The sequence below is a fragment of the Cervus canadensis genome, chromosome 20 (assembly GCF_019320065.1).
Source record: "Cervus canadensis isolate Bull #8, Minnesota chromosome 20, ASM1932006v1, whole genome shotgun sequence".
Classification (NCBI taxonomy): Eukaryota; Metazoa; Chordata; class Mammalia; order Artiodactyla; family Cervidae; genus Cervus; species Cervus canadensis.
In genome coordinates this window covers 12,837,189-12,849,193 of record NC_057405.1, presented here as the reverse complement: position 1 = coordinate 12,849,193, position 12,005 = coordinate 12,837,189, and the positions used below count along the sequence as shown (strand labels likewise).

Sequence of the window (12,005 nt, the reverse complement as noted above, 5' to 3'; positions counted from 1 at the left end):
CCGACTTGATGGACATGCGTTTGCACAAGCTCTGGGAGTTGGTGATGGCCAGGGAAGCCTGGTGTGCTGCAGTCCCTGGGATGGCAAAGAGTAGGACACCACTGAGCGACTGAACTGAACTAAGTGTGTGAGTTTGCAATTGCTAATGTAACAGTTATCACAAATTTATTGACTAAACACAATTTTATTATGTATGGTTTTGTAGGTCAGAAGTCACTTGGTGAAAATAAAGCTGTCAGCAAGCCTGTGGTCCTTCTGAACGCTACAGGGGAGAATTTCTGTACTTAACTTTTACATCTACTGAAGGTTGCCTGAATTCCTTGGCTATTTTTCCCTTTCTCCATCTTCAAAGCCAGCAGTTTGTCATCTTCAGATCCCTCTCTGACTGATCTCTGCTTGTGTTGTCACATCCACTTCTCCTCTTCTAACCTTTTTGCTTCTCTTTCATAAGGAATTTTGTGATTACAGTGAGACCACTGGGATAATCTTAATCATATGTGCAAAATCCTTTTGCCGTGTAAGCTAACATATTTATAGGTTCTTGGAATTAGAACACATTGTATGTGGTTGTGGGGAGAGCATATTAAGCCTGTTGGATAAAGTTTCTTATTACCTTGTTTTTAATTTACTCTCAACTTGGTTTATTACCTTATTTTTAATTTATTCTCGATTTTGTTTCCCAAGGATAATGAAAGCCATATTAACTGCAAATTGATTCACAGTGAAAATTTTAAAAATAAGTTTCCAACTGGCATTATTAAAGTATGAGTCCAATGAATAATTTCATGAAGGGTGTACTTTTAAATTATTCAGTTTTAACATTTTAATAATTAATAAAACCACTTCAGATTTCTATACCAATGACATCACTTACAATTATGTTTTTTCCAAGTCATTCAGAGTTTAACTATAGTCTCTGTGTAATCTACCTTGTGGATTGACTTTGAACTAAGATGTCATTAAATACTGTAGATTCAAGTACTCTCTGTAGCATCCCCATCATAAACCACAAGTGGAATGGACACAAATATGAAAACAATGTACTTGACTTCAAAGAGTCACATTTAATCTAATTTATACTTCTGCAAGAACATATATTACTAAACAATTCTTTTTCAAGTGTTCATGACTACTTATTTGAGAAATATTTTTCTGTAGGCTTTTTTTTCCTGAAGAGATGAATTTGTCCTTCTGTAACCAGCACAGTGCCAAACTTAGTTTACTTAAGAGGCGTAGAGCAAAAAGATTTTGTCAAACAGAAGTACCGATCATTGCTCCTTGAATAAATGTCCCAAGTTCTTCCTTCAGAGTTAGTGTGAGGGAAGGAAGTAAGGCTTAAAGTAGGATGCAAGGGAGGGAAATCATGTAACTTTTCTGGGAAAGGTCTACTAGTGCTGAGTTGATATGAATCATTCATTCTCAAACAACTCATTCTATTTTTTGCCACAATGCAGGTGAAAGACAACTGGAAACTAGGGGATTTTTAAGAGACTCAGCACTTTTTCCATTTCTTTCTAAATCCACATCAAGCCCCCACATTTTAGACAATTCAATGAAGAATTAGGAAATCTATTGCCTTTCATGCAACATTTTTTCAAGAGTTTCTATCAAAATTTGTTTTGATGCAGCATTTTCATTGCTAATCATTTATTGAAAATACCTGCACAAGTCTTCAGAGAAAATGTACACCAACAGGGGGCTGATTGGGAAAAAATGATACATCCGTTCACTGGAATTTTAAACAACCAGTAAAAAGAATGAGGTTAGTATGGTGATAAATCCAAAATATATAATCAAGTGAAAAAGAAAAATCAAGTTGTAGAATAGAAGGTAGACCGTAATCTAACCTGACCATGATCTCTTTTAACAAATGGTAATCATATAAAAATGTAGTACAAATGCATATCATGTGCAAAGACAATTCCTGAAACTATACACAAGAAACAGCAAATACAGGAGAGGAAATGTTACCTCTGAGGAAGAGAATGGGAATGTGGAAAGGCGGAAAAGATGAGGAACTTTATACCAAACTCTCATGTGTTACTTGTATAATAAAGAATGTACTTTTTAGAACACATGATAAAAGCTTAATATATGTTTAGCCTATAACTTAGCAAAGTACTCCATACATTTCCAGACAGAACAATGATGGTAAAATTAAGATATTTAACATTATTTGAAATGTATACACAGCTGACCTAAAGCACATTTATATTTCTGTTTGATGTTTTGTCATAATGTCTTGACAACAGCAATGAAAATATACTTACTAGGTATTATTTAAAAATAATTTCCTTCCTTTGGAGCATCCATCAAATAGTAAATTTTACTTTAACTGAAAAGATAAATAATTTGAAGAACATCAGAAACAAAAACTGTTAGACAATTTCCCTTAACTCATGTAAATTTTGAAATGGAGATTGCAATCTCTGGAGATTTGGGTACATCTGCTGGAAATCAAGATAACTTTGGAAATTTGTCATTTTCAAGAAAAATTTAAGTATTGAATCATGATTTGCATAATTCCTAAGTTTCTTTTTATGAGAGAGAACTTAAAATTCCATATTCTGATTCATCCCCTCCTTTTTTTCCTGGTAAACTGGATTCCAGTATATGATATATTTTAAAAACCCCTTTGATTATAGTGCACTTTATTTTTAATTTTGGCTGTGCTGAGTCTTTGTTGCTGTGGGCTTTTCTCTATTTGAAGCGAGCCAGGACTACTCTTTAGATGCGGTTAGTGGGTTTCTTATTGAGGTGTCGTCTCTTGCTGCCAAGCAGGGGCTCTAGGGCACATGGGCTTCTGGTTCAAGCTGCTCCCGGTTCAGTAGCACAGGTTCAATAGTTGTGGCCAAGGTGCTTAGTTGCTCTGTGGCACGTGGGATCTTCTTTGATCAGGGATAGAAGCAGTATCTCCTTCACTGAGCAGGCAGACTCTTTACCACTGAGCCACCTCAGTGTCTCTTAGCATTTACCCATAACTAGAGTGGATGTTTGGTATATCATTCAAACAAAATAGTTTTCAACCAACTACTTTTACTAGACATATGCAAAGTGCAAAACACTTTGAATAATCGAGCTTCAAAGAGGTTTAGGTATAGGTCAGGAAATTTTCAAATAAAGAAGAGAGAACGGCAGGTAAAGCAACAATAATGAAAAAAAGTAAGAAAACGTATGATATCAGATGCGACTTAACAGCACGGAAGAGTGTGATGGAGGGAAGTCTGGGCAGCAACAAGTGGGACTTAAACCCGACTCCGAGAACACGGGAGGTGGGCAAACTCCAAGCCCTATCGGGACCCAGTTAGGAATCTATTTACGTTACCCTAAGATTAGCTGGGGTCTACTTACTCCTGCATAAGCAGGGGAAGCAGGTGCGACAGCGGCCAGCAGAGCGGGGTGTCCACTCCCAACTCCGGGCAAGCCGCCAGGCGAGGGGCGGTCCCAACTCGTCCGGGCGTGGGGCGGGCACACGAGGCCCCGCCCCTGCCGGCGGGAGGGGGCGGCTGCGCAGGCGCAGGCGCAGTCTCATGGGGTTGTAGACGCGGCCGCTCGGCCTGGCAGGGTGAGTTGGGGGTTCGGTGCTGGGTCGCTTCAGTTTTTCCATCTTCGTTTACGTAACCCTCGCCCCTTGTGGCTTGACGGACTTGGGAGAGAACTCTCCCCCCTCCCCTTTCTCGGTCCTTGGGGGCCCCAGGCGGTCACCGAGGGCCATGTGAGAGTGGCGGAGCCGGCAGGGTGTCGGGGCGGCAGCGGGAGGAGCCGGGGAGGCGGGACGGGAGAGGGGCCGCCTCACCTTGACCTAGAGGCGCGGCGACCCAGCAACCTTCCGGCCGCCCTTCCGCGTTCAGCCTCGCGGCGCATTTTCTCTTCGGGAATTTGGGATGTTTTTGTTAGAGACCAGAGAAAGCGTGTCTTACCAAGGGCTTCTGGCAGCGTCGTGTAGTATTAGGAACCCTGGAGATGGACTGCCTGGGTCCAGATCGCCATCCACCACTTATTGGCTCCTGGCTTCTGCAAGTCACCTAACTCCTGGTGTCTTTAAGTGTAAAATGGGGGAAATAATAGTAACCTGCCTCATAAAGTGGTTGGTGGTTGGGAGAATGAAGTGGGTTAAAATCACTGAAGTGCTTAGAACCGAGTGTGATGCACGAAAAAGTAAGTTCTGGTCATCTTTTTGAGCCTGGTATCCTTTTGAACCTCTGAAAGGAGAATTTTTGTCCCTTTCTTCCCTCCCCTTGCACCCTCGCAGAAAGTAATGGCCCAAGAGTAGGAAAATAATTTTTTTTTTTTCTTTCTTGAGAATATGGGCTTCTACATGCATGGCCTTAAGAAAAAACATAAACAGTTTAGTTGCACATCCTACATTATGGACAGATATTAGGGTAATGCAGAAGTTGGAAGCTGGAAAGTTTTATTAGGAAACCACCTGAGAAAAATGGCCATAATTTATTTGTGCTGAAAAGACTTAACATAGCAGGCCTGAGACTGGTGTCCTTAAAAAGGTCTGCTTGCAAGGTTAGCCCTTGCTTGGCTTGCCTGGGAACAATATGGTTTATTCTGTAGGACATGGTTTATCCAGAAGTTACTAGCCCCCATAAAAATCCTGCACCTGTGAGTGTGTAATGGGCTTCTGTGAGCAGAAACATTGCATAGACATTACTTATCGGGGGAAGGATGTAGGGTGTTTGACCGCTCCTGGGAGGGACAGAATGGTAAGGAAGCCTGCATTTGGATTGCTCTAGACTTCACCTGTGTCTTTTTCATTATGATAGACTGTGTGTTCACACTACATTGCTGCAATAAACGTTAGCCATGAGTACAACTATATGCTAGGTCTTGTGAGTCCTTGCAGTAAATCTCCACATGTGAGAGTGATCTGAGAACTCCCCAGACACATTATTGATGATATGCAATATGTGAAGCTCTAATAATTGGAATTTTTTGGTAATAATTGGACTTTAATTTTGTCTCTTTCTACTCGAAGGGGAATTGAAAAAGAAAGCTATACAGATGAGTGACTGCTAAGTAGTAGGTTACTGTCCAAAATGACTCTTATGTTTAGACATATTGCATGTGTCAGAAAAATCACTGGAAATTGACTACATTGCCACATTTGAGTCAGTGTTTTTGAGAAAAGGCATAGGTCTTTTATAGAGTCTAAGTTAAGTATCTGATTCTTTTGGTTCTTCTTCCAGGCTTGGCTATGTATTAATGCTTGTCTTTATCGAGAGTTTACCTGTGTGTGCTCATGTTAGTTGCTCAGTCATGCCTGACTCTGTGATCCCAAGGACAGTAGTCTGCCACACTTCTCTGTCTGTGGGATTCTCCAGGCAAAAATGCTGGAGTGGGTTGCCATTTCCTTCCCCAGGAGATCTTCCCCACCCAGGGATTAAACCTGGGTCTCTTAAGTTGCAGGTACATTCTTTACCATCTGAGCCACCATGGATGTTTCAAGTTTACCTATGCGGGGGGTGTAAAAATATGACCAGTTTCTTATGGACCATATTTCTTGGATTCCCTTAGTTATGCCCATCTCTTTTTCAGGACATCAAGTTACAATAGTTCTAACAATAGTTACAATGGTAAGTGTGTAAGTTTAAGGGTGGAAATACCTGATTTGCAATCTCTTTTGTGTCCTTTCTCTCAGTAAAGTAGAAGACCAGATGATATTTGAAAGAGTAGGGAGAGGAAGAGTTGGAGATTGGGAGAGTGAAAACAATTTCAGATTGCTGTGTAATAAGTTGACCAGAAGTTGTAGTAGATAATGGGATGTCTTGATCTGTGTGCAGTTGTGGTTGTTAATTTAGTGGACCCAGTCGCCTTTCTTGCAAGGCTTTTTCTCTAGCCTCTTTGGATACTGTCATGGAGAACGTGGTTAATTGGCTCATCTAGGATTGAGATTGTTAGGGGGGGTGACATAGCAGTCATTAGGCTGTGTTCACAAATCTGTTCTTGCTGGCTGCATGATAAGGTTGTACTCTTTGTACACCTCCCCTTACCCTCACCGCTCTCTTTCCCCGATCATGTCTGTTTGAAATTAAATGTGGCCATATGACTTGCTTTGGCCCGTAAAACATAAGCAGACTCGCACCATTTGCAAGTAAAGCTTGAAGAACCAGCACTAGATTTTCTGCTTCTCTTTCTCCCTTCCCTGCTACAGTGATCATGGAGGGGCTTGTTGAGATGCAACCTCTTCTCAATCTGGGCACTAGAAGAGAATAGGAGTGGCTGGTCAGCAAGCTGGCAGAATGTGAAGTTGTCATCAGAGAATGGAATACTTGAATTAGTGATTTTGTGAGGTCAAAATGTAGCCATAAGTGAATGAAGTAGTCTGGAGGGTGAAGGCAGGAAGAAATGAAGTGGTCAGAAACTGAGAGGCCTTCTGCATCTCTGTAACCTTGAAGGTGTTAATTTATTACAGTGTTGTTCGTTAGTGATGACCCTTGGGCCTAAGAAAATGGCTTTTAAAATGGTAAACTCAAAAGCTTCCTTATGTGGAACTTGGTACAACTAACTCAGGATTCAGAATTTATTATTGAATTGAGTGATTGTTCCACCTTGATCAATAAAAGCATATAAATAACCACAAAAATTATAGTCTAGCTTAGGCAGGTAGCAGCGTGATATTAGGTAGGATTTAGGATATGTGTGTGCTGAGTTGCTCAGTCGTATCCGACTCTTTGTGACCCCCATGGACTGTAGCCCTCCAGACTCGCTCTGTCCTTGGGGTTCTCCAGGCAAGAATACTGGAGTGGGTTGCTGTGCCCTCCTGCGGGGGATCTTCCCAATCCAGGGATTGAACCCAGGTCTCTAGCATTGCAGGTGGATTCTTTACCGTCTGAGCCACCAGGGAAACCCATGAATACTGGAGTGTGTAGCCTCTCCCTTCTCCAGGGGAACTTCCAGACCCAGGAATCGAACTGGGGTCTCTTGCACTGCAGACAGATTCTTTTCCAGCTGAGCTACCAGAGATATAGTGGTTTTTAAAAAATGCATTAACTTCTATCTAAAACCTTTAGAGTTAACTTTGAATTTTTATGAAACATAAGAGACTTCTTAAAAATATATTTAGAGGTAAATAACAGCATGAACAAAAAAATAAATTCTGTGTGAGACATTATACAACTTTGCTGTTGAAAGTGTAGTCTGTGGACCCCAGCAGTGGCTTACTGTTGGGAGCTTTTTAGACCGGCAGACTCTCAGGTCCTGTGCTAGACTTGAATCAAAATCCACACTTTGAGAGGCTCTCCAGTGTGACTCATATGCACTGTCCTGATCTCTTAAAAAAGCCAGGGTCTTAGGGAGGTGAAACACTATTCTCCATTTCTTGTGGGAAGAACAGCTGTTGATTAGAAGACACTGACATAACCAATTGAATCCTTATTCAAAAAAGCAGACGTTTTAGGTTAGCTGAAGAAATTAGAATATGATAAGTTAGGATATTAGGGAATTACTCTTAATTTTCTTAGAAATGATAATGATGTGACTGTATAGGAGAATCTCCTTAAGGAGTATATGTTGTCTGCAACTTCTAAATAGTTCAGCAAAAACAGATGTACACACATACATGTGTAGGTATGTCTGTATGCACATTGATATTTAGATAAAACAGATGTGGCAAAATGTTCCAGATGTGGACGCTATAGTCTGTGGTGTTCATTATACTATTGTTTCAACTTACGTGAAAGTTTTAAAATTTTCATAATTAAAAAATGGGGAAAAAACACACAAAAAAGGCAAGAGCTTAAAAAGTTGGAAATGTATTTCTCTCTCTCTAGTCCACTGGGTCGAAAGTACAGTGCAGAAAGGGTGGCCGTACTTTCTGTGTGTGGCACTTGGCATCCATCCCTGGTTTGTTGTGGCTTTTCCAGCTCCCACTGTTTCCCAGCTGGTGAAACAAGAGAAAGGGTGAGGCAAGCACAGGAGTCAGAAGCAGCATAAAGTTTATTTTTTTTTAATTCACCTGGACATCATACATGGAGGGAACTGTTGGTTAAAGTCAGATGTAATGTGGCATTTGTGTGCTGATATAATAAAGATTTCTTTAGTTTCAGCTGATGGTCCCCTGTTTCTCCTCTGTTAATTTATGAGGCTCATTAAACTTGAAGTCACTTCCATTTTAATATGCATTAAGTAAAATAATACAGTTTTTAATTTTGAGGATTAATGTGTATTTCCCCCCAACTCCCAATCTTTTCAGTAAATAACAGATGCGGGTGAAAGAGCCATCCAAAGCTTCCCCTGAGAAAGCAAAGAGAAGTAAAAGGCCTCCCATACCTCACGATGAAGACTCGTCAGATGACGTTGCTGGTAAATTATGATGTCTCGCATCCTGAACAGTGTTGCAGAGGACAAATCATACGTGCTTTTAATGAATAAATCCTTTGCTCTTTATTTTAACCATTTTCTGCATTACTTCAAAATCAGCTTGTCTATTTCCAAAATACCCTGTTGGCATTTTTGCTGAGATTTTGTTTATTTTATAAAGTAGCTTAGAACTGGCATCTTCTCTTCTTGTGTGTTTCTCATGACTGTTAGAACCAAGCCCTCAAGCCGGTGAGGTTGGCTTATGACCTTGGGGGGCTTCCTGGTTTGTCTTTCTCTTTGGCCTCATGCCTTGGGTTTTAGCCTCTGAGGATTTTCCTTACTGGCTCTACCACTTCAGTTCTCCATTTAAAAAAGAAGTTTTTAATCTGTTACTTCCATTTTGAGTGTTTTTAACTTGGACAGTATTTCAGGACAGATTGCTGTATTGAGGGAAGTCTGAATTATGTCTTTAAATATTTCTTCTGTTAATATGTTGTTCTTCAGGGGTTTGATTATTCTTATAACTCTCTTTTGCCTGTCTACCATAGTTACCATTTTTTCTTAAAGCCTCTGCAACTCCTGTTTTCCTTTTCTTTTTGTCTGCTGTTTTCATTTTTATTTTTTTTTAGTGTGTTCAGCAGTGTCTCTTTCGTCTTCTTTTTGGTTTTGCCTTTGTTTTATTTATTTTTCCTGAACTCTGCTGGTCACTTCCCTTTGTGTTGCCACTTGAGCCTCAAGCGTTCACTTCTTTTTTTGTGTTTTCCTCTCATGGCAGTGGTTGCTGTGCCATTTTTGCTCTTCCTGCCTGCCTTTTTCTTATTATCTTAGCACAGAATCTGGGGCTTTGATTTTCTTTGATTACCCATTCTTTCATGTAGAGCTGCTTTTCTTGGGCCAGTTCGTTTTAGAATGTTTGTGTAAGAAGGAGGGCCAGAGCGCTGTTGAGACCTAACTGTTGAGTTGGAGCCCAGTTAGCCTTTACTTCTTTCCAACTACCTGGATTATTCAGTCCTGGGCTCTTTCAGAATCCAAGTTCTCTCTTCTTTCCAACTGCCGCAGGAATAAGGCTGTTCTCTGCCATTATGGCTTGCTTTTTTTATTTTCACTTAGTGAATGAGAAATCCCCTTCTTTCATTTCTTCTGAAAACAAAATTGGATAAAGGGGTGCTCCTGCCGCTGATGTTGCAGCACAGAGATGTAGGTTTTGTTCTGTATGCGCAAAGCACGCGTGGTTCTCTGAATCCACTGCTGCGGGGTTCTCTCCACTTCCTTCTGTGTGCACTCCTGTTTGATCTCCACTGCTTTGAGGTGGGAGTCTTCCTGTTTAGTTTGTGACTTTGGGCTTCAGCTATCTCCTGGTTGCTCTGAGAATGAGCTTTGTATTTTTGTTTTCTGTTCTTTTTGCCCTTGTATAGTTTTGGGGAGGAGAAAGGGGAAGTGTTGATTTTATGTCCCCATTCGCATGCTGGAAGCCCTCCTTGTAAAATTGTTATTAATATTTTTAAAATGTGAAGATTTTGATTATTGCTTTTGATTTGTGAATGTGAAACAACTATTTGTTTTTAATACATTTTCATATTTTTATTCAGGAATCTCTAGAGGACCTGTTTGTCAAATGAAAATTTGACAATTATATGATTAAACAAATTGCAGGAAACTGAGGAAATTTACTTATTAATGTAGAAGGATATTTTTCACATTTCCCCTTCTCACAGAAGATAGTAAATACTGTTTAAAGACTTATAGGAAAACCTCAGACTTTTAAATTTGTTTATACTTATAAAAAGTGTATGCAGTTGAGATATTTAAAAGCTAGTAAGTTTAATTTAGGGACCTGGAACCTTTTTATCTTGCATTCACTAATCTCTGAATTCATTAACAATTTCAGTTTCGTAAGTCTGAATTGTAGAGTCAGAGACTGGTTAAGTTGTACCTTGGCCACATCTTATGCTAGAGATGATACAAAAGGTGTGTGGAATGATTTTTTACCTTAGAAGTTTAAAATATAAAAACTCAAAAACAAAGTGACGACTTTTGGTAAACCATTTCTAGGTCTTATGTGGTCATTTTTATCAGTCTTTCTCTAAACAGACCTTTTTTCAATTGCATGCATCCTTGCTGTTCAACCAAGGACTTCAGAATAACTTCTTTTATGCCTATTCTTTTTTTTTTTTTTATTTTATGCCTATTCTTATCATTTGCTCTTGGTGTAAAATCAGAAGTTTTAATCTTTTATCAGATTTACATTTTATTTTTGTTGAAATTATTTATTTTAATTTGTCACATTTTTTGTCTTCAGGATGAAATGGAAGTAATATTTAGTCTCATTAACCAGTAGATAAAAAGGAATGCTTTATGCTCAGAAAGGAAAGTAGAGAACGTTGAAATGTACATACTCCTGTTTCCCTCTTCAAGGTATTCAGTCTCTGCCTTTGTTGTTTGATTTTGGCAGATAGCTGTAGGTTTGGTATTTGGGACATTTGAGGTGGAGAAATTGAAGTGTTCAGGTTTAGGAGAAATGGAAGTATACTGAGCCCTTGGGAGACGAATATGGTTATTTGAAGAATTAAGAACATATTTGCTCATTTTGGCCTTTTGTCTCCACACAGTGCACATAGTTGGAATCTGTTATAAAGGATAGTTAAGGGCCATGCAAAATATATTTGTTATTCGGGAATATTCATTAAGAATTATTCAGATAATTCTTGTTCCTGTGAATTATGCCATTGTTTGTTCCTCTCTTTTCTTTCTCTCAGCAGTGGTGAAAATAGTATCACAGCAGAGCTAGCCCATGGGAAAAGTTTTTACTTGTGTATTTTAGTGGAAAGAAAATATGTTCAAAGTGCTCGAGGCATAGTAGCTGCTCAATTTATTTATTAAATTTTAATTTTTGAACTAATTTTAGATCCACAGGAAGGTATGAAACATATGCATGGAGGCCCCTATTTACCCTTCATCTAGTCTCTTCTGATTTAATATCTTGTATTTCTATCGCACAGCATCAAAACCGGGAAACTGAAATGGGTACAGTCCTAGGAGCTAGTTCAGGTTTCACCAGTTGTACATGCATATGTGTGTGTGTGTGTGTAGCTTAATAACATGTATAACTTTCTATAACCAACACCGTCAAGATACTTGACTACACTCTGGCCACTCCGAGTGCTGCTTATTTAAAGACATGCCACTGCTCTCCTTCGAAAGCCCCTGGCAACCACTAATCTGTTCTCCAACTCTATGATTATGTTATTTCACAGATGTTTTATAAATGGAATCATACAGTATGTACTCTCTTAAGTTATTTTGTCTTTTGAACCTTTGTGCTTTTTCATTAATCCTATTTTAATATTGTTGACTTTTGCTTGCTGATGTTCAGATTTTGTTTTGCCTCTTTCAGTAGGTCTCACTTGCCAGCACATAAGTCATGCTGTCAGTGTGCATCATGTGAAAAAAGCAGTAGCTGAGAACCTGAGGTCAGTTTGCTTGGAATGTTTAAAAGAAAGAAGATCCTGTGATGGACCTCCAGGACTTCCTCCTGACATCTGGTTGTGCCTCAAGTGTGGTTTTCAGGTGAGAAAAGTCTCTTTTCTGTGAGAGTTTGTTTTAAATATTTTCCTTAAATGCTTGCTCTGAATTGGACTGTTGGTAGCGCTTAGAATTTAAGATAAATTTATTTTGTGTTTAGATAGAACTCTCCA

General features: G+C 39.5%; 1 protein-coding gene across 4 annotated transcripts in view; it reads left to right on the top strand.

Moving 5' to 3' along the window:
* Positions 1-3,499: 3,499 nt before the first annotated feature.
* The window catches only part of USP45 (ubiquitin specific peptidase 45), a 52,332-nt gene continuing 43,826 nt past the window's right edge, over positions 3,500-12,005 (top strand). For 3 of the 4 annotated variants that reach the window (XM_043439386.1, XM_043439390.1, XM_043439389.1), the window contains exons 1-3: positions 3,500-3,565; positions 8,204-8,313; positions 11,705-11,877. In XM_043439386.1, coding sequence (XP_043295321.1) covers positions 8,214-8,313; positions 11,705-11,877 — 273 coding nt within the window. In that variant the 5' untranslated portion in view covers positions 3,500-3,565; positions 8,204-8,213. The remainder of the gene's footprint in view (positions 3,566-8,203; positions 8,314-11,704; positions 11,878-12,005) is intronic. The other variant, XM_043439387.1, reaches the window with a different exon arrangement.